The sequence below is a fragment of the Microcaecilia unicolor genome, chromosome 11 (genome assembly GCF_901765095.1).
Source record: "Microcaecilia unicolor chromosome 11, aMicUni1.1, whole genome shotgun sequence".
NCBI lineage: Eukaryota > Metazoa > Chordata > Amphibia > Gymnophiona > Siphonopidae > Microcaecilia > Microcaecilia unicolor.
Window position 1 is genome coordinate 159,673,779 of NC_044041.1, and position 22,041 is coordinate 159,695,819.

The following is a 22,041-nucleotide window of genomic DNA, read 5'->3' on the forward strand; positions in this document are numbered from 1 at the left end:
CCTCTCTGCCCTAGCTTTATATGCAGCAATCAAAATAAGCTCACCTCTGAGGGTAGCTTTAAAGGCCTCCCAAACTGTGAGCGTGCTACTTGTGAAAGAGGAATTGTCACTAAAGAAGTCTTTAATGAATGCTTTTAACCGCAATGAAATATCGTCATCAGCCAGAAGATTTAGAGGCATTCTCCATAAAGGAGATCGCCTACTATTGGTGCCGGACCAATTCAAATCTAATGAGACTGGCGCATGATTGGAGACAGTGATTGGAGAAATAGAGGAAGTAAGAATTGACTCCGTCAGAGTGTTGGAAATTAGAAAATAATCCAGCCTAGAGAAACTCTTATGAGGAGAGGAGTAAAAAGTAAATTCTTTAGCGGTCGGGTTATATAGTCTCCATGGGTCGACAAGATGCATGTGATCAATAAGAGAACACAGAGCGAGAGAAGATTTGGAGGGAGTAACCTTAGCCTGAGAATGTCTATCGAGATGATAATCTAAAGGTAAATTAAAGTCACCTGACAAAATTATGGGAAGGGGATCAAATGCCTGAATTAGCTGAAGGAGGTTAAGGAAAAACTCAGGAGCATCAGTGTTAGGAGCATATATATTAACAAGTAAAATTGAGGCATTATTAATAGATACCTTAACAATTATCCATCTACCTTGGAGATCCACCTTCTGTTCCAAAATAGTTGGATGCAAGTCTTTGTGGAATAAAATTGAAACGCCGTGCTTCCTGCCTACTGAGAGAGAGTCTATGGAAGATGAGATCCAGTTACTTTGTTTGATAAAAGCTGTCATGGAGACACAATGGGTCTCTTGTAGTAAGATCACCCCAGGTTTAAGTTTCTTAAGGTATATCAAAACCTTTTTCCTTTTAACAGGATGATGCAAACCATTAACATTCCAGGTCACAAATCTTATAGGTGCGGCCATGCTAGACTGAGACATCAGAGATGAAAAGGAAAGTAAATGTGTTAATTGATGATCTTTTATTAGACAGACACCTGGGGAAATACCAAAAAGAGAAGGAAAGGGAAAGCTGAGTTAGAAGTAAGAAAAGCGGCATAAAGAACTAACAATTAGTTCAGCCTAAGAAAGTGTTATATAATAAGAGAGGTTGCGAGGAGAGACGAGAGAACACTTAAAGACAGCCCCTGCATGTTTCATATATATGCAAAAATGAAAAAGAGAAAACTTAACGCTTGTTAAACCTATACCTCATATTATAAAAAAAGACATCTAAAGACAAGAACATCTTGAAGACTGCAATGTTGAGGTTCAAACATGAGGGTTATTACTGATTAGCAACTAAAACACCAGAATAAAAATAGACAGAAATGCTATACAGTATCATTGAAAGACACAGCTACAGCAATAGTCCTCCATCATACAGAGAATGGCTGCTATCGGGAGAGCAGGAGCCATAGTTATTGGACACTAGAGAAGGTGTGTCATTACAAATGCAGCATAAGGGGCTAACCTGCAACCGTGGTCAAACCAAACTGCATAACTACTTTAAAAAGGAAAAACTCCTATACTGTATAGGAGAAATGCTGACTTAGTGCAGCCGAGATACGTATCTTTAACACATTTACAGAAGAACCCTCATGTTTGAAGGATATGAGAGACTTATAGCAGACAGCATATAACAAACATATGTACAGATAGGCTATCACATAAGTGAACAGACCAGTTAGGGAGAAACATTCCGGTTACAAACAGGTGCAGCAGTAACTATAAAGAAGTAAGGCTATACAGTTAACCTGAGATAACTTTCACAAACAAGGCATTTTGTGGTACAACAAAGCAACAAACTAAAACCGGAAGGAAGAGCAGGCTCAAGTATGTTTTGTATTAATTACTCTTCTCCCAAATTAGTTTGTTGCGTTTTTTTTTCCTATTTTTTTTTTTGTTCTCTGGCATTACTTTTGCTTGTGGTAAGGCATGAGAGAACAGCACCACAGCAGAACCTGAAGAAAGCAGTCCAGCTAGGAGGTGACCACTGCGAGTTTGTGTTGCTCTATGGTACTCTGATCGTCTGACAGAGGATGAAGTACAATCAGAGAACATGGCTGCTGGAGCAGAGCTAAAATGCGCATAGCCAGGAAGCAAAGCCAGGAATAGCGAAACTCAGTTGTATGGCATATTGTAGCTGAAAGTGGCTGAGCCAGTGTGGTTGCAGAGAGCAGGAAAGGAATGTTGATCGAGACTTGCTTCTCACTCTGTTAGCGCTGTGCCCTGGGGGGTGGGACTGTAGTATTCAAGCAGAGTTTGTGTTTGAAGCCCCAATACATCCCTAGAGATTGAGGAAGATGAAAGCAGACCCCGAGGGCACAGCCGAGGAACTGTTATCACCCAGGCTGCAGACATCAGCTGGGAAAAGCAGTGTGATGTAATAACAGCCTTACAGGGGAAGCCACTGCTAAGTCAGAGAATTGATGGGCACAGTATATTTAAACAGGACTGCAGAGGTATCTCTGTATGTAGTAAGGAACACCAGCTTATACACGTCACTGAGCAGGCAAAGAAATCTCAGAACTACACATGAAACAAAGTAAAACAGGGAAACAAATGCACTCAAACAACTCCACTAGTAAACGATACTTCACTGCATTCTACATGAGTCCAGGAATTATGAGGCCATGCCCTGCGATTGCAGCTGATCTAAATAAGATTGCAGCTGATGCGAGTAAAAAAACTTTGATGTGTTATTTAGAGTGATTTGCATGCGGGCAGGATAGTAAAGTCCATAGCGAGCCCCTACAGATTTAAGGCGAGCTCTAAGGTTCAGGAAAGCCTTCCGCTTTCGAGCCGAGGTTAGTGCCAGATCGGGGACCACCAGGATCCGCTTTCCCTCGAAATGGAGGTCTTTTAACACACGAGCTGCCGTGAGTATGGATAAGGCTTGCTGATACTGAAGGAGCTTAGCGATAAGCAGACGGGGACCCAGCAGTCCCTGCTTGTGAAAAGATGGCGATCTGTGAGCTGATTCGAACTGCAACGGAAAGTCCGTTTTTAACTGTAGAGCTTGTGGGAGCCAGGAGAGAAACTGGATAACATTGTTGCCCTCTACTCCTTCCTTGAGCCCAATAACCCTGAAATTATTCCTTCTATTCCTGTTTGATAGATCCTCAATTTCCTGTTCTAGCTTTCTAAACTGCAGCTCTGACTTCTCTCCTTGCTGTGCCAGCAAAAGAGCAGTTTGATCTGCTCGTGACTCCAATGATTCTACCCGGAGGGTGAATGCTGCTAAATTAGAGGTAAGGGACTGTAAATCCTCTTTCAGATCACACGTTGCTTGAAAGTGCTTTGTGGTTAATTCCTTTAACGACCTTATCTCTTCCATTATAATTTCAGTCGCGGAAGATGGCAACCCTGTCTGCAATGCCTTCTCTGGTGTGAGTGGATCTGATTTTGATCTTTTCGATCCAGTCAGAGATGAGTGAGGTGAATCAGCCTTTGCAGATTTAGATGAGGACATTATAAAGTAGCGATTCGTTAAGCCTTGAAGAAAATGGGTAAAAATTGTATTTTAAACCGATGCTCCAACCGAAGCAGGGGAGAGAGAGACTCTAAGCGTCCATCTTCAACGGAACACCAACTCTTTAACCTTTATTTTCTCAGCCACTTGCTTGGAGAACCATATTGGTTTCCTTTTTCTCTTGCTTTTATTTACTCTCCTTACATTTATTTATTATTTGTTGCATTTGTATCCCACATTTTCCCACCTATTTGCAGGCTCAATGTGGCTTACATAGTACCGTGATGGCGATCGCCAATTCTGGTATGACAAATATAGAGTGGTATAGTGTTAAGGTTCATGAGTAACAGACACATTAGATAAAGGTTTGTGGCCATATTTATAGCTTCTTTCAGCCTGGACCACTGCCCTTCCACTTCTCATATGTTCCCCCAGCCCATCAGCTCCTTCCTCAGGTATTCCCCCATTTTATTAAAGTCAGCATGCTTGAAATCCAGGACTTTGAGTTTTGAGTGGCTGCCCCCAACTTCAGCTGTTACATCAAACCAAACCATTTGATGGTCACTGCTGCCCAGGTGGGCACCCACTCGGACAGTTGACACACTATCCCCATTTGTGAGCACCAGATCCAGTGTCACTCCCTCTCTCGTGGGTTCCATTACCATTTGTCTGAGTAGAGCACTTTGAAAAGCATCCATGATTTTTCTACTTCTTTCCGATTCGACAGATGGAACTTTCCAATCCACATCTGGCAGACTGAAATCTCCAAGCAACAGCATCTCTCTTTTCTTTCCCAACTTATGGATATCTGTGACCAGATCTTTATCTAGTTCCTTCGATTGTGTCGCAGGTCTGTAGACAATACCCATGTGGACAGAGGTTCCATCATCTCTTTTTAAGGTGATCCATATCGCTTCTTCCTTTCCCCAGACCCCTGTCATTTCAGTCGCTGCGATATCATTTCTCACATACAGAGCTACTCCTCCACCTTTAAAACTATCTCTATCCTTCCTAAATACATTATAGCCTGGTATGTTTGCATCCCATTCATGGGAATCATTGAGCCATGTCTCCGTGATTGCAACAACGTCTAAGTCTGCATCTCATGCATATTTATTGTGGTAATCCTGAAAACCTGACATGCCTCCAGGAGAGAGAAAAGATTAATGAACTATACACTCCCCCACCTCCTTGATTCTGTGCTGACTGTGATGTCACAATTGATGTCACAGCTGCAAGAGCCAATAGACACCAGTATGCTGGGTGAATAAGATGACTGGGAGACTGATGTGGTTTTACTTTAAGTAGGGGTTAGCACAGTGGTTCCCAAACTTTTTTGGTTTATGGCACCCTTCATGCCCGAGCAATTTTTCATGGTACCCCCCTGGCCATACCAATCTCCCCACCCCCAGTCACACAGGTCTCCGCCCCACAGCCATTCCGGTCTCCGCCCTCACCCGGCCACAAAGGTCTCTGCCCCCCTGGGCACACAGGTCTCCACCCCCACCCCTGGCCACAGAGGTCTCCATCTTTTTCTCGGCACAAATATAACAGTTCTAGTGTGTCCCTATAACCAGCCCCTCCAAATGACACACTGATTACAGTTTATAACAAATTACTACTCTACCTATAAAAAGTTATTCCTTTATTATACTTCCTCTGTATTCATCTGTAGGCTACACAAGCTAGCATATTTGAAAATACAAGTGAGATTAAATAAAAATGCTACCAACAATAAAGAACGACAACATGGATGCAGCAGCTCACAGGTTGGTTTGCTAGGTTTGCGTGCTTTGTTTTGAATGGGAAGGGGAAACAGAGACTGACCTATTGGCTTCAACTTTTTGACTTCATCCCATGTCCTGTTTTCATCCAACCTCCTTGGCAGCAAAAACGAGTCCCGAAGGCCATCTGCTCTGTGTCCCAGTGTCTGTAACAAAAAAAAAAAAAAAGCAAGCATGGGGCCCGCAGCAGCCTTCAGGCATGTGCTGTTGGCTCTGCTGGTACTCTGTTCCCTCTGATGTCAATTTCCAGTTCCAGGGACAGAGGACCGGCAGAACTGACAGCTCATGCTTGAAGGCTGCTGCAGCCCTGTGCTTGCTTTTTTTTTTTTTTTTCCTGCCGCTGCTGTCTGCAGTAGCAGTTCGGGTGGTGGCGGGATGGAGGTTGGGATTTTCCACGGCACCCCAGAGAGTTTGCTTCGGCACACCAGGATGCCGCGGCACACAGTTTTGGAACCGCTGGATTAGCAATTGTTTTGGACATGGTATAATTGCTGCTCTGTTTCTTCTTGTATCAGACTATTACTGGGGCTCATAGTAAAGCATCTCTCCTTCTCTGCATTGCAACCAGAATTAGAGTTGGGTTGGGGGGGGGGGGGGGGGTGATCCAGTTGAACAGTCTGACTAAAAGCCCTATAATAATTAGCAACTTGTTTGGTTCTGGAGAGCCTGCAGTCCCATCTTAACATAGTAACATAGTAAATGACAGCAGATAAAGACCTGTACAGTCCATCCAATCTGCCCAACAAGATAAACTCATTTTACATGCTATGTGATACTTTATACCCAAGCTTGATTTGTTCTTGCCATTCTCAGGACACAGACCGTAGAAGTCTGCCAAGCACTGTTCTTGTACTAAGTTCTGAAGCTAACGTCGAAACCCCTTAAAATTTACACTCCAGCCCATCCCTATTTATTCAGTCATAATCAGGGCATAGACCATAGAAGTCTGCCCAGCACCGGTTTCGCTTCCCAATTACCAGCGTCACCACCTAGTCTCCGTTAAGATTCTGTGGATCCATTCCTTCTAAACAGGATTCCTTTGTGTTTATCCCACGCACGTTTGAATTCCATTACCGTTTTCATCTCCACCACCTCCAGCGTGAGGGCATTCCACATCCACCACCCTCTCTGTGAAAAAATACTGCCTGACATTAGTCCTGAGTCTGCCCTCCTTCAACCTCAATTCATGTCCTCTAGTTCTACCACCTTCCCTTCTCCAAAAAAGATTTGTTTGCGGAGTAGCACCTTTCAAATATTTGAACGTCTGTATCATGTCACCCCTGTTTCCCCTTTCCTCCAAGGTATACATGTTCAGGTTGGCAAGTCTCTCCTCGTATGGTTTGCAATGCAAATCCCATACCATTTTTGTAGCTTTTCTTTGCACCACTTCCAGTCTTTTTACATCTTTAGGAAGATACGGCCTCCAAAACTGAACACACTGAATACTCCAAGTGGGGCCTCAGTAATGACTTGTAGAGGAGCATCAACACCTCCTTTCTTCTACTGATTATACCCCTCTCTATACAGCCTAGCATCCTTCTGACCACGGTCGTCACCTTGTTGCATTGTTTCTTCACCTATAGATCCTCAGACACCAACACCCCAAGGTCTCTCTCCTGAGTTGAACTTACTAATCTCTCCCCTCCTATCTGGTATGTCTTTTGGGTTTCTGCACCGCAAGTGCATCACTCTACATTTCTTGGCATTAGACGGTGGAATCCCGAGTACAGCAGAGCTACTGGATCGGCATCTGATATTGAGTATTGAACCCCTGAAGCAGCGGAAGCGAAACGGGGACTCCCTGTTGGGTGAAAGCTGGTGTTTTTTTTGGACAGCATAAACACTACAACGAATGGATTAAAGCTAAATGGTGTATGGCTTGAAACACTGGGAACTGATCTATTTAAAGACTGAATTATCACTAACTGTATATAGATTGAGTGGGATTCTGTGCTCAAAGTAATATAATCATAAGTCTGTCACTGAAAATATTGGAGGGATAAATGGCTGATAAATGATGCCTATAAACACGGAGTAATTGTGGAGTTTTTTTCTAAGCCAAATGATGGTGCGCTGTGCCCATGCCTTAAAGTCTAATTGTGGGCTGGCTGGGTGGTGTTACTGAGGCTTTGTTTTCTCCACCACGAAGTGTGAGGCAGTGGTTAGCCATTAGTGACAGCGTTGGCATTTACAGTACATTGACGCAGCGGGTGTGAAGCTGAGTCTTGAGTTTCCAGAATTAAATTTTAACTGCCAGACCCTCTACCATTCTTCTAACGTTTGGAGATCCCTTCTCATCGTTTGTATACCGTCCAGGGTATCCACTCTATTGGTTATTTTCGTGTCATCTGCAAAAAGGCAAACCTTTCCTTCCAACCCTTCAGCAATATCTCCCACTAATATATTAAACAGAATAGGCCCCAGCACCGACCCCTGAGGAATTCCACTGGTCACCTTCCTTTCCTCCGAGCGGATTCCATTTACCACCACTCTCTGCCACCTGTCGGTCAACCAGTTTCCTATCCAGTTCACCACTTTCGGTCCTAAGTTCAACCCTTTCAGCTTATTCACGTGTCTTCTGTGGGGGACTGTATCAAAGGCTTTGCTGAAATCCAAGTAGATTACACCTAGCGCACGTCCTTCATCCAGTTCTTTGGTCACCCAGTCAAAGAAGTCAATAAGATTCATTTGGCAGGCTTTTCCTTTGGTAAAGCCATGTTGCCTCGGGTCCTGTAACCCATTGGCTTCTAGAAAGTTAACTATTCTTTCTTTCAGCAGCGACTCCATTATTTTTCCTACCACCGACGTGAGACTTACCGGTCTGTAGTTTCCCACTTCTTCCCTGTCTCCACTTTTGTGAAGAGGGACCAGATCTGCTCGCCTCCAATCTCACAGAACCTCTCCCATCTCTAAAGATCTATTAAATAAATCTTTAAGAGGTCCCACCAGTACCTCTCTGAGCTCCCTCAGTATCCTGGGATGTAGCCCATCCTGCCCCATAGCTTTGTCCACCTTCAGGTTCTCAAGCTGTTTATAAACTCTTTCTTTCATGAACGGCGCAGTATCCACTCCATTCTCAGATGTTCCTTCTCCAGGATTTTCCTCCGTGAACACTGAAGAGAAATAATTTCCATCTTTGCTTCTTTGAGTTTCAGCCGATAATCTTTTCTGTGATCCTCTCGTTGCGTTCTTTTGTATTTCTTGAACAAAGCCTCTTTTGCTCTTATTTTTTCAGCTACTTGTTTGGAGAACCATATAGGCTTCCTGCTTCTCTTGCCTCGCATAAAGATCAGTCACCATATTTATAGCAGCCTTTAGCTTGGACCACTGTTTTCCCACATCTCCTATGCCTTCCCATGCCAACAGCTGCTACTTCAGGTATTCCCCCATTCTATCAAAATCTTTACATCTGATATCCAATACTTTGAATTTTGTGCATCCGCACTCCGCCTTTGCCCTTAAATCAAACCATATGATGTGATGATCACTATTACATAGGTGGGCACCCACCCGAATACTGGAAACTCTTCCTCCATTCATGAGCACTAGATCCAGCATCGACCCTTCCCTTGTGGGTTCTGTCACCATTTGTCTGAGCAAGGCACTTTGACAGGCATCAACAATCTCCCTACTTCTTTCCAATTCTGCAAACGGGACATTCCAATCCACGTCAGACAAATTGAAATCTCCCAACAGTAGCACCTCCCCTTTCATACCAAGCTTTTGAATATCTTCTATCAGTCCTTGTCTAACTTCTCCGTTTGTGCAGCAGGTCTGTAGATAACCCCGTGTGGATACAGGTTCCGTCTTCTCTTTCCAGGACGATCCATAAAGCTTCTTCCCTTCCCCAGGTGCCCTGCATTTCAGCCGCTCTGATATTGTCTCTCACATACTGCGCTACTCCTCCACCTCTTTGGCCCTCTCTATCCTTACTAAAAAAAATTATAGCCCAGTATGGTCACATCCCATTCATGGGAATCATTGAACCATAATAGCAACAATATCCAAGTTTTCTTCAAACATCAGGGCTTGCAAGTCTTGAACCTTTTTACTTAGACTACAAGCATTTGTGCTCATTGCTTTCCATGTGCTTTTTGAGTTTAAGTGGTTTTCTATATTTATATGACCTTTCCCTCTGCCATCATGTTTATTCTGGGAGTGACTTTCTGAAATCCCTTGTTTCCTTTGTCACCCCCACCCTCTAGTTTAAATGTCTAGAAACATAGTGTCTGAATTTCTCCCCAAGGATCCTTTTTCCCATCACAGAAAGATGTAGCCCATCATTACAGTACAGCCTGTTTTTCCACTTATTACCCCATTTTCCTATGTATTTAAAACCTTCTTCTTTACACTAAGACTCAAGCCACTTATTGAATTCCACTGTTTTGCGTAATCTTTCCTCTCCCTTCCCCCACGTAGGAATTACTTCAGAAAAAGCCACAGTCCAAACCAAAGATTTCACTCCCTCCCCCAAGCTTCTGAAATGCTCTCTGTGCTGTAAACTTGCTATTATTAGCCAGGTCATTTGTCCCCAAGTGAATTACAGCATTAGCGTTTGAAGCCTCACTCTCTTCTCGGATCACTTTCAGTATTCGGTCTGCACATCTTGTAGCTGAAGATCCTGGAAGACATTTCACTAGGTTGGAACCCCTGAACTTTGTTCCTAAGTTAATGCCTTTGATAATGGAGTCTCCGATCAGTATGAATTTTCCACCTTTCACCAATCCGTCATTATTTGGGGAATATTTCTTGGGTTGTGCTACTTTCATTGCCTCTGGTTCTACCACAGTACTTCATTTTTCAGCATCATAATGATGCAACGCTTGGGAGTGTGAGTATTTCTATGTCACGGATCTTAGTCTACCAGAGCCTACTGTGACCCATCTATTCCTCTGTTGTTTCATTCTCTAAGGCAGTGGTGGTGGTAAATTGGCTGGGAAATGAGTAATCCTGGGTGCTTCTTTGATTGTAGCCAATTCCTTCTTCAGTTTGTTGATTTCATCTTTCAAAGATGATATTTGGAGACAGGACAAGCTCTAAGGTTCCAGATAGTTTGCCTTAGGATTAAAGCATAACATGTATTGCACTAAATGAAGGTCATAGTGATGCCCAATTTAGCTCAGACACTTCTCAAGGTAAACCCAAGTTCTGTATTTGTCTTTTCACCACACAGCAGTATACAATTTCCCTTCCAGTCACTAGAATTGATTGAATTAAGTCTCTGGCAGTGTAGATTCAAACCACAATTCTAATGAATGCACCTTTAAAAACAGACACCAGATTCTATGTAACCAAATGCTTGGATTAAGTCACAATTTTAAAACACTTGGCACAGGTTAAAACACAGTTCCAATGAAAACACCTTTAAGACAATTCCAGCATGCAAAGATGAAATCACTAGCACAGATGTTCAAAACAATACAAGCCCTTTAAGACAATACCAGCATAAAAATATAAAATCACACTGCAAGAACAATTTTAGGTTATAGGCAATAGAATGAAGAAAGATGAGGAACTTTTACAGGTCAGACCCTCTGCAAGTGAAAGGACAGGGTTGTTGTTTTTTGTTGTTGTTAATAGGATAGAATAAAAAGGGGGTGAAAAAGAATAAGGAGTCAATAGTTTATCAGGAAGATATTAAGAGCAGGACCCAGGTAGCCTCAGTTAACAATCAGACCAAGTCTGAAAATGCACAACTTAGCTCAGACACTTACCTTTCTTTAGTCTCAGCTGCACGGTCCCGTTGACGACGATTCTTGAACCAGTTGCTGACTTGTGTGGTAGTCAGTCCAGTGGCTTCAGCTAGTTCCCTCTTCTCCCGGGGTGATGGGTATGGGTTGTGTATATACCACTCCCTGAGGACACCCCGTGACTTCTCCTGGGAAGAGGAGACCAAAGGTGGGTGGATCCTGCTCTATGAGGTCAGGAACAAACACCTTGCACACAATACCAAGCAAATAGTTGAGTGGGGGTATGGTGGACTGGAGCAGTGAAAATAGCAAAGAGGCTGTTGGCACCTTGTACACCAGGGGTTTTCAACCCAGTCCTCAGGTCACACCCACCCAGTCCTCGGGGCACACCCAGCCAGTCGGAGTTTTCAGGATATCCCTATTGAATTCAGTGGGGATATCCTGAAAACCCGACTGGTTGGGTGTGCCCCAAGGACTGAGTTGAAAACCTCTGTGGTAGTCTAACTACTGTATTGAGTAAGCATTCCAGAAAAAGAGTTCATTAGTGCAGCTCTTGTTCTCTAAATCTCGTGCTTCAATAAACTGGTTAGTCTATAAGATGCCACCAGCATCTTTATCATTTTTAAAACCAGATGTGTACTGTATACACAGTTGCAAACATGCAAGTTCACATTCACACTGAAACAGGTCAGGATGTCAGGTTATTCACAGGAGTTCCTTGGAGCTGAGCACACTGGGAATTAATTTTACAACATTTCAGGATGCAGCTGAATCCTGAATTGCTTTCATTACTGTCTGCACTCCCAGTAACTGAGTCCTAAGACTTTTACTGCAGCAGCTGCAGAGTGCTGGTGTTTTCATTATGATGTGCAGTTTCATATCATGTTTCCAAGAGCTGAATCATTGCATTTATTGTACAGTAGGGGCTTTTGGAGGCAGAGTTCCTACACTTACCTTATAACAAAACCTCTCGGGAGGCCAGTCTCTGTGCTTATCTTATAGCAGAACCTCTCCAAAGTCCAGTTCGTGTGATTATCATACAACACAAACTCCTGGGAATCGAGTCTCTGTGCTTATGATGCAGCAGAACTTCCCGGACTTTTAGTTCCTATACTTATCATATAGCAGAACTTACCAGGACCCCAGTTCCTACACTTTTCATATAGCAGAACTTCCCAGGAGTCCAGTTAAGTGCCCATATAGGTTTTTAAAACTGCTTTTTTTTGGCCAGGGTCTTAATGAGGGATTAAAGGAATCATTTTCCATATCATTTCCACCCCACCAAGTTAAAATTGCAGCCTAACTATTGAATTAGCAGCATTTACATGTGTAGGTTTGTAAAATGGGGCAGCTACATGTGGATATGGAGCAACTTTACATGTGGATGCTATTGGGTCAGCACTATTCACTTTTTCAATGAGTATCTTTATAAAATGACTACTCCATCTGCATGTGTCAGCAAATACATGTGCCCCCCCTTGCTAGTAGTTTAGAACGTGCTGACAAATACACATGCACTCCCCTGCAGGTATTTTATAAATGGCTGTGGGAAACATACTGCCAGAATTGAGTACGTCCCAATCTGGGCATCTCAGTTCCAATCTCTACATTCTGTGTAAAATTCAGTTCTTTTTATCTGAGTGTTATGCTGACATTTGCTCAGTTTAGTATTGTTGTACTGTTACTAATGTAAGTTGCTTCCTCAAGCTATACCTGTCTGTATACTACCTTGGGCAAATTTTGGATTTATTTGTTACATTTGTATCCCACATTTTCCCACCTATTTGTATGCTCTCTTTATTATAACAGTTAATAAATCAAATTAAATTCTGTTGTTCTATTTGCTTTGTAGGGAGCCTACAAACTCTCTCCCCAGAACAGCTGAATTCAGATGGTCTCTGCTATATGAATGGCTTTGGAGGAGGCATTTTGTGTTCAGTTTTCTCTTGTCACATTTCTGTTCCATATGATGGGACCCCCCTCCCCTCCCCCATACCTCACACTCTCCCTTCACAGAAAGCTGCCTAGTCAACCAGTTCATAATAAATCTGTAACACAAGCCCCAAGGCCTTGGCTTCAGTGTTTTGTTAGGTTCAAGTCTGCAGGTGTTGAGGGGAGGAGGTTTATATCTCAAGATCAGACAAACAATTAAATTCCATTAATGTCCCTAGCTAGATTTTACTTTAAGTAGGGGTTCAGTGCAGAGCGGTAAATGTTCACAAGTGGGCTTTTCTTAGGTTGTACTGAGCTTTTAACTGTTTAACAAATTAAAGTATATTCTACCCCTAATTTTTCCACACATCATAACAGTTTCTAGATCTATCAGTGTGTCTCATATATGGCCTGCATTAACTCTTAGGCCCAGATCAGAAACTAAAGGGTGGACCCAACCAGTGCCAGGTCTGATGATGGTTTGCCTCAGTGACATCACATAGCTTCAATAAGGGGCCATTTGTGCCGGAGGCACTCTGAGTCCTTCTTGCTTGCTCCCCACCCCCATCACTGCCCCCAAACACATAAAAGTGCCAGTGCATCTCCATTCTGCCCTACAGTGCTTCCTGCTACTCCAATATTACATCAATTTTCTGAAACAAGACAAGCTAGGGGATCACAGGCTCCCTGATGTAAATCCAATATGGTGATACCATAGTTCATGACAAGCTACCATATCTGTAGAGATTTAATCTGTATCAAGGAGTATGTGTCAGTGGATGAGATTTTGTTTATGACTGGGACAATGGGGAGCCACAGGAGTGTGCACAGGAGGTGAAGATTATATTATCTGCCAATTTATGTTCCAATTTTAATTTCCTTGTATTGTTATTTTTACTTATTGTATTTATTGTATATTATACTGTCTATGGTTGAATTATTGTAGTCTGCATTGTCTAAAGGCAGAATATAAATAGATATACAATAAACAATGCTGGCTAATTGCTGTCAACAGTTAACAGTTGTGGTAGTAGTGAGGAGAGGGAAATAGAGGGGGATTTGATGACTGTGTGGTTGAATGGTACCATCTTGGTAGGAGGTGTTCTTGCCAATCTTTGCCTACTAAGGGGATCTTAGTTTGCTCAGTGTAGCTATTAGTGAAAGCTAGGTTTCAAAAAAACCTGGGATGCCCCTGGAAAAGGACAATTCAGAAGAGGAACCTGTTAATACCTAAAGCAGTTCTTTCCAACCCAATTGGAGACCCTACCTAAATAACTTTTTACATAAGTAAACCTTAACGAATAGAGATTTGAATTCAGCAAATCCCAGCCTATATAAATAAATCCAAATAAATAAATCAATAATCGTGGAAAGCAGCCATCAACTTAAATGAAAAAAATTAAAGTCCCTCGAAGTTAAGGAAACTTCACTTCTCTCTCTGATGAAACAAAAAGACCATTTCAATGACCTCGATGTTCAGAAGATCACCTTACAACAATATATGTGAAGAGCAAGAAATCCCCCTAACCCTTCCCAGACAAGCCATGTGCTGCTTCGCAGAGAAATTGTCATAAATCTCCTTGTGCTGGCCACTTACTGCTTGATATTCAGAAGCACTTATGTGGTCAATGTCTGTGCTGATTGCAAAAGTGCTTTTTTTCTTATAAAATATGGGCCAGGTGGGTGTGTAGCTTAATGGCCAATGTGATACAGTTAAAAGGGAGCCAAGTTTGGGGGCAGGGTGAGGACAAACAACCAAGTTCTATGTTCAACAGAATATATTTTTGAAAGAGGTATTGACATGTCATAAAATCTTAGTCCCCTGCAAGCTTTAATATTTCAACAATTCTATTTCTTGTTTTCTGTCTTCCATTTATGCATGCATGTGTAGTTGTATTTATGTATTTACTGATAAGGGCACTGGGACCTTGGCTTTTTTTTCTTTCTTAGGGGAGGAGGCAATTTTCAAAGGGATCCTTTGTAGTTATTCACCTGCATAGAAAGCTGCTTTGAAAATGTCCTTTTCCTAAGGCCTGGATAAGACCGCAGTTTCTGGGTCACCCCAGTGACCTCCACCTGGGGAGTTTATTTTTAACCCACCACACATACTTCCTGGTAGGGAGTTTGTACCTAGAAACTCTGCAGCTACATATGTACCTGCAATCTTTGCTGGAACAGGGATTATGAAAGATGAACTCTGTGGGGCTTTTCCTTTTGAAAATCAGTTTGCAGGCCCACGGCAAAGATAGCAAAAGACAGCTGTGGCAACTAATATTATGCAGCATTTAAATATCTCATAAGATGTGTGTTATTCGATTTTGTATGTTGATTGTAATATACTTTGGACAAATATGTTTTAGATTAGTGGACTAGAAAAATGTGGAGATATAAATAAACTGAGAATGAAATAATATCTCTGTAGAAATCTATAGAGCAGCCTCACCTTGAGCACTTTGTGCAGTTCTGCTTACCCCATCTCAGAAGAGATGTAAAAGCATTAGAAAAGATTGGAGGGAGCCCAATCCTGATGAAGAAAAGCTTGAGGTTTATAACATCATGAGAGATGTGGAAAAAGTTAACAGGGGACCATTAGTTACCCTTTCAAAGGGTACTAGAACTGGGAAACAGTCCATGAAAATAACTGGTGGTAGATGTAAAGCACTTTTTTAAAAAGTTCCCCCCTCCCAAGTTAACAAATAATTAAGGAGCCCTTTTAATAAAGCTTAGCGTGCTAATGGATATTACCTTGTGCAAGTGCTACATGGCCCATAGCACATGCTAAGCTTAATTAAAAAGGCTCCTAAGATATGGAATCTGTTGCTAGAGGATGAGACAAAGGGCACTGTTATAGCTGGGTTTTTAAAAATGGGTTGGACAAGTTTCTGGAATACAGGTCCATACGTTATTACCTGGCCAGGAAAGTTTGAAGGTCACTACGTTGGAATGCATCTCATCATTAGGATCTGCAGGGCATTTTCAATTAACCCAAACTGCCCATTGTCAGAAACAGAATGCTGCATTCAGTGGGGTATGGGTCAGAACCTCTGTAATACTTCTGTTCTTGTAAGAAATAGTACAGGAACAGAACTCTCTCTGCTCCAGCCCTTTAACTACTGAGCTATTTCTTGTAGATGTTATGAGAATTGGATATTTCCAGAATAGCTTTCCTAAAACTATTATTCCATTCCACTGGAAAAAACTCCACACCATTTAGAAAAACTCATCCACCAACATGTTTAAATAGTTCCAGTGTTGGTCTTGGTCAGGAAAGAGTTCTGCATTCTCCGGGTCTCAGGTATCCACTAGAATTTTGCAATGCCCTTGAAAAGCTGAGAAACAAAAATCAACACTACAATACTGTAACACTTTTGTAGCATGTGAATTCTGATAAATAATAAATTTGCACTGAAATAGCAGCAATTAAGTAATTTCAAGGGCTTTGATTCTTTCTTACAGCAAACCCCTTTATAACCCACCCCCCCTCTTCCCATGTGGGAGATATTCCTCTCTTGTGTAAAACCTGTAACATCTTGAGACTTATGGGTTCAAATCCCAGCATAGTCAGTTTATCCACCCTTCCAAGATGGATAAAAGTAGGCATTTATGATCATTTGACTGTAACAAAGCAGTTAAATAAACATGTTAATCTTATTAATTAATGGGTTTTCACCTCTATCAGCTCTAATTGTATCCATTTTCAGAAAGTGCTGCTTTCCTTTGCCCAGAAGAAGCCATGCTTTCCTTTTTTCATTATCCACAATTTTCTTACCTTGAAACAATAGCTAGTCTCCTCTCCATCCCATATGGTCCTAGGCAGGGGAAACTTACGCCTGACCCTGTACTTCCCCACTGCCCCCAGAGGTCTGCCCCTCAGTTTCTCTGCCTCCACATAGTGCGCCTTCAGCCAGAGCTGTTGCAGTTTGGGGTGATTGTGGGGGGAGAACTGGTAACTCTCCAGGATCTTGTAGAGCTCTCGGAAATTACCCCTGTGGAAGGCAACTATTGCCTTGGCTTTGAGGACACTCTCATTCTTGTGCAGGTGGTCGCAGGCCGGCAGTGACCAGAGGAAGCGTCCCAAGCGCTCAATATTTCCCCCTTGCTGTAGGACTTCACACACGCAAGCAACCTGCTCCTGGGTGAAGCCAAAACTCATGGTGAACCTTCTAAAGGAACCATCCAACAGGATAAGGAACCCAACTCTCCCTGGGGGGACACAAATTTGAAGGGGGAGGTCCCCTGATTCCTGTAGTTGACTGTCCAATGGCTTTCAGAGTCTTGAAGTACAGGAAGAACTGACTGCAGTCCCTGTCTGGGATTGCTGTAACTTTCCTGGTACTGAGCAGAGACCAACTCTGTATTTTTCCTGCTCATTCAAACTGTATACTCCCAACCTTTTAAAAAACTGTAGGATTCTTGCATAAATAATAATAATAATAATAAAAAAGCTATGTTAATTTTTCCCCTGAAGTCTTTTGCGAAGGACCAGAGCTTGGCATGGGAGAATGAGCTGGATCCTTTCCTGGAATGATAGAGTCACAGTGATATATGGTTACTTCATCCCCAGGGAAGATCTTTCTCTGCCTTGCTTGCTCTCTCACTCTCTCTCTTTCAGCTGTCACTCTGTTTCTTGTGGCTCCAAATTATGCTGCCCAGGGTAGGCTTGGGGGATATCAGTTACAGGCTCAGCCCACACACTTCTCTGTCCTTCCAGTCATTGGCTGGCAACCAATCCATTAGGAAAATTATGAGGTCTCCCTTCTCTTCTTTCTCAAACCTTTCTCCTAAGAGCTAATGTCATTTTATGGAAACTTGAGTCCAAGGCGGAGGGTTAGAAAAGGCTTTGGAAAACATCTCTCTGTTGCACTCTCTCTCTCTCTTTTCCCCACTATCTTTGGTCTGTTTCTGCTTTCTGTCCCTGCAGATCTCTCTGTCTCGTCTCTATGGCAGTGTCATTTCTCATTTTTCTTTTTGCATCCCTCACTTCTTATCACCTCTTGGTCTCTCTTCTCTCATTTTTCCCTCCTTTTTTTTGTGACCCTTGCTTTCTCTCTTTTCTACAGTTTCTTTCAATTCCTTTCTTCCTTTCTCCAGGAAAGGGTTGAGAGGAAGGGGAATCAGAAGTGCATGCAATGGGGCAAACCAAGGACAAGCTCAGCCTCAAGGAAAATAAACAGAGTCTACTGTTAACCCGATGTCTGGGTCACTGCACCCCATGGGCTCAGGCAAAAATGGAAAAAGAGAACATGACCTTATGATAAAATAAAAAGATTGTTGTGAAGGAGCACTGGCAACATACTCTGTGTTATCAGGGATAGACCGAACTGGTTCTACTATGACCTGCAATTCTGATTTCATTAGGAAGAGCTGGAACTACAAGGCTACAGATGCATCTAGACCCCTTTAGCATCTTTGTATGAAAGTTAGTTTATTGAAATGCAACCAGAAAGCCAAAGGCAGCTATGTCAGATGACTTGAAACAGCTGTAGTTGGGGGTCACCAAGTTTTCATTCAAATCAGAAGAATTTGATCCTTGCTTCTTATGAAGCTTCTGCACATTTAAATAGGGAATTTCCTGGCAATATTTGCAAGATATCTTTTCCACTCAGCCTCGATAGCTCAGTCATAGTGCTTCAAGCTGGTAGATAGTGTCATTGTTAATTCTGGCACCTACTCCTTGAGCTGAGTGGAGCAGTGGTTGTTACCGACTATTTTTTTAGTTTAGTGGCAATAAGCAGTTAATCAGAGAATAGCATTTGGAAGTAGCTCTTAATGGGGCTGCATACTTCTGGTGTCTCCCACTAATATCCCCTTGAAGAAAGGAGAGGGCTTTTGATGTGTAGGAAATAGCTCTGACAGCCATATTAATCCTGGAGAAATTTGACTCTGTATAGCCTAAGAATTTGCCAAGCATATTGTTATACATGAGCTTTCGAGAACATACTGGGCCCGATATTCAAAACTATATAACCATCCAGGAATGGCTCCTGGATGGTTAAATAGCATTTTAGTGCTTAACCACGGATATGCAGCAGGAGATAACCAGTTATCTCCAGCTGAAAATCTGTGGTTAGTGGCTAGCCGCACGACATAGCCAGTTAGGTACAAATATTCAGTGCCAAAGTGGCTATGTTTAGCGGTTAAGTTGCTGCGGTCAAAAATAAAACGGGATATTCAATTCCAGTTGCCAGAAACGACTCAGCATTGAATATCCGGGTGTAACACCAGCAGCAGGCAGCAAAAGGGCTGCCCATCGCTGGCTGCTATCGGGGTGGGGGGACTGAGTTTTGGGACACAAAACATCTCAAAGGCTCAGACTCTGTCATTAACCTATCAGTAAAATCATATACAGTACCTGAAAATTTTAGCATGGCCAATATGATGTCAATATATATATATTTTTTTTTTAATTGAAAAAGTTGCAACCAAACAAGTACAAAAACAAGCAGTGTGACAAAACAGTACATGCCCACTTTCTTCCATTTGCAAACTAATGGGTGTGAAGACATTGTAAAGTGTATCTTGTGAGGGAAGCAGGTCTATGACATTCCTATGAATGGTTTGTGTGTATATTTGTTTTCAGTGGGTATGGGAGTGGGGAGTTGTGTGGGTGTATGTGGCAATGGCATGTGTTGGGGTGAGATGGGGTTTGTGTGTGGAGATGAGTGCGGCATATGTGTGTACATGTGTGGAGGGATGTGGGGGTGCATATGTGGGATGTATGTGGATGTGTGGAGGGGTGTATATGAGGCAGGTTGTCTATGAGTGGGGGGTGGTGTGTTGTGGGATGTATGTGTTGGGTTGGGAGTGTGTGTAGACGGTGGGGTGTGGATGTGTGGTGTTGTGAGAGGGATGGTTTATGTGATTGTGTGTATGTGTAGGATGGCAGTGTGTTGAGGGGTGGCGGTGGGAGGGATAGTAGAGGGCAGGGGTGGGTGCATGTGGGTGGATGAGTGATAGAGATAGAAGATGGAGGGGGTGTAGAGTGTGTGCATATTGACATTCTAGCCCCCTTACCCCCATGCACTCAAATCCTCAACATCCCGTTTTTGCATTCTTCCCTTGTCCATACCCTGAACTCCTTTACCTCCCTCACTATTCCAGCCCCCTCCCAGCTTCTAATTCTTATTTATTCTTCCTACAGGGTCCCCTCAAACAGAGGAATACCTCAAGGCCACAGCCACAATGAAGACTGGTAGAGCCTGCCTGTGGAAGACCCCATTCCTGCCCCCCCCTGCAGCCACTGTGGTCCTCCTCAGTTCTTCTACCAGCAGGAGATAGAGTCCATTTAGGTAGGGTCTGCCAAACTTTACTATGACCTTGCTGCATTCCCCTGTGGCATGCTCTGCAAATCTTTACCATAGTCAAGGCCTTTGCCTGACTTCTACTGGCAAAGGATGGGGTCCATGACAGCATCTGCTTCTCCTCTTTGCTGCCACCACTGGATCATTCTTCTATCTTGTGCTGGTGGAACTTGGGGACCTGATGGCAGGTGCTGCTCCTCTTTGCTGCCACTGCCCTCATCAGTTTTTCTGCTAAAGGGGGGATATAGGGTCCCCATTGACATGCCAGATCCACCCTGCTTTCTACTGATAGCGGGGAGTAGGGTCCATACTGGGTTAGACTGATGTCCATCAAGCCTAGTATCCTGCTTCCAACAATGGCTGATCCAGGTCACAACTACCAGGCAGAATGCCAAAGAGTAGCAAGATTCTATGATACCAATCCCATGGATAACCAGTAGCTTTTCCCGTATCTATTTTAATAGCAGATTGTGGACTTTTCCTCCAAGAACTTGTCCAAACCTTTTTTACACCCAGATACACTAACTGCTGTTACCACATCCTTCGGCAATGAGTTCCGGAGTTTATCTGTTCATTGAGTGAAGAAAAAATGTCTCCTGTTCATTTTAAAAGTATTACTATGTTCCAGGTTTTGATGACAATGATCTACAGAAAGGAGAGGGGGAAAGTCTCCTCAAATGTATAGGTCTCAGAACACTGGTTTATTTCTGTCTAGTGGCATGTATTGCTTATGCTTAATGAGGTGTAGAGTTCATGAAAGTTTCTTTGCATTCGCAGTAGTTATTGGGGGAGGGGGGGGGAGAGCGGGGATTATGATAAGGCAAGCACAAAATGTATGAGCAGCGTATTCGGGAGATATCAATGTTATAGTGGATATTCATGTGGCAAAACAGTGCTGGCTATGGGGATCTGGTTGTAAGGGGGGGGGGGGGAAATGATAAAATCATTGATGATAAATGATTTGGATGCGTATACCCAAATGCGTTGTATTTTTCCAAGGTTATGTTATTGGATTTGTTAATAATGTTGAATCATCAATAAAAATAGTTTAAACCTTAAAAAAAAAAAAAAAAAAGTATTACTATGTAACTTCATAGAGTGTCCCCAAGTCTTTATATTTTTGGAAAGAGTAAACAATTCACGTTTACCCATTATATTCCATTCAGGATTTTGTAGACCTCGTCATATCCCCCCTCAGCCATCTTTTCTCCAAGCTGAAGAGCCCTAAACTCTTAAGCCTTTCTTTGCATGAAAAGAGTTTGATCCCCTTAATCATTTTGGTTACCCTTTGAACCTTTTCTAATTCTGCCATATCTTTTTGAGATGCAGCAACCAGAATTGCACACAGTACTCAAGATAAGGTTGCACCATGGAGCAATACAGAGGCATAATAATATTCTTTATCTTATTTTCTATCCCTTTCCTAATAATTCCTAGTATTCTGTTTGCTTTTTTGGCCACTGCTACACACTGAGCAGAAGATTTTAACATATTTTCCACAATGACACCTAGATTTTTTTTCTTGGGTGGTAACTCCTAATGGGGAACCATGATTTGGATTATTCTTCCCAATGTGCATCACTTTGCATTTGTACACATTAAATTTCTTCTGGTATTTGGATGCCCAGTCTTCCAATTTCCTAAGGTCCTCCTGCAGTTCCTCACAGTCTGCACGTGACTTAACATCTTTAATACTTTTGTGTCATTTGCAAATTTAATCACATCACTTGTCATTCCCATTTCCAGTTCATTTATAAATATGGTAAATACCACCGGACCCAATACAGATCTTTGGGGTACTTCACCTTCTTCCATTGAGAAACATGGCCATTTAACCCTACCCTCTGTTTTCT

At 42.6% G+C, this 22,041-nt stretch overlaps 1 protein-coding gene across 1 annotated transcript in view; it reads right to left on the minus strand.

Moving 5' to 3' along the window:
- Nucleotides 1-17,044, minus strand: part of LOC115480078 (homeobox protein six1b-like) — a 32,181-nt gene extending 15,137 nt beyond the window's left edge. The window contains exons 1-2 of the mRNA XM_030218527.1: nt 16,657-17,044; nt 10,980-11,143 (exon numbers count right to left, since the gene is read on the minus strand). Of these exons, the coding sequence (XP_030074387.1) occupies nt 10,980-11,143; nt 16,657-17,040 (548 nt within the window). The 5' untranslated portion in view covers nt 17,041-17,044. The remainder of the gene's footprint in view (nt 1-10,979; nt 11,144-16,656) is intronic.
- Nucleotides 17,045-22,041: the final 4,997 nt, after the last annotated feature.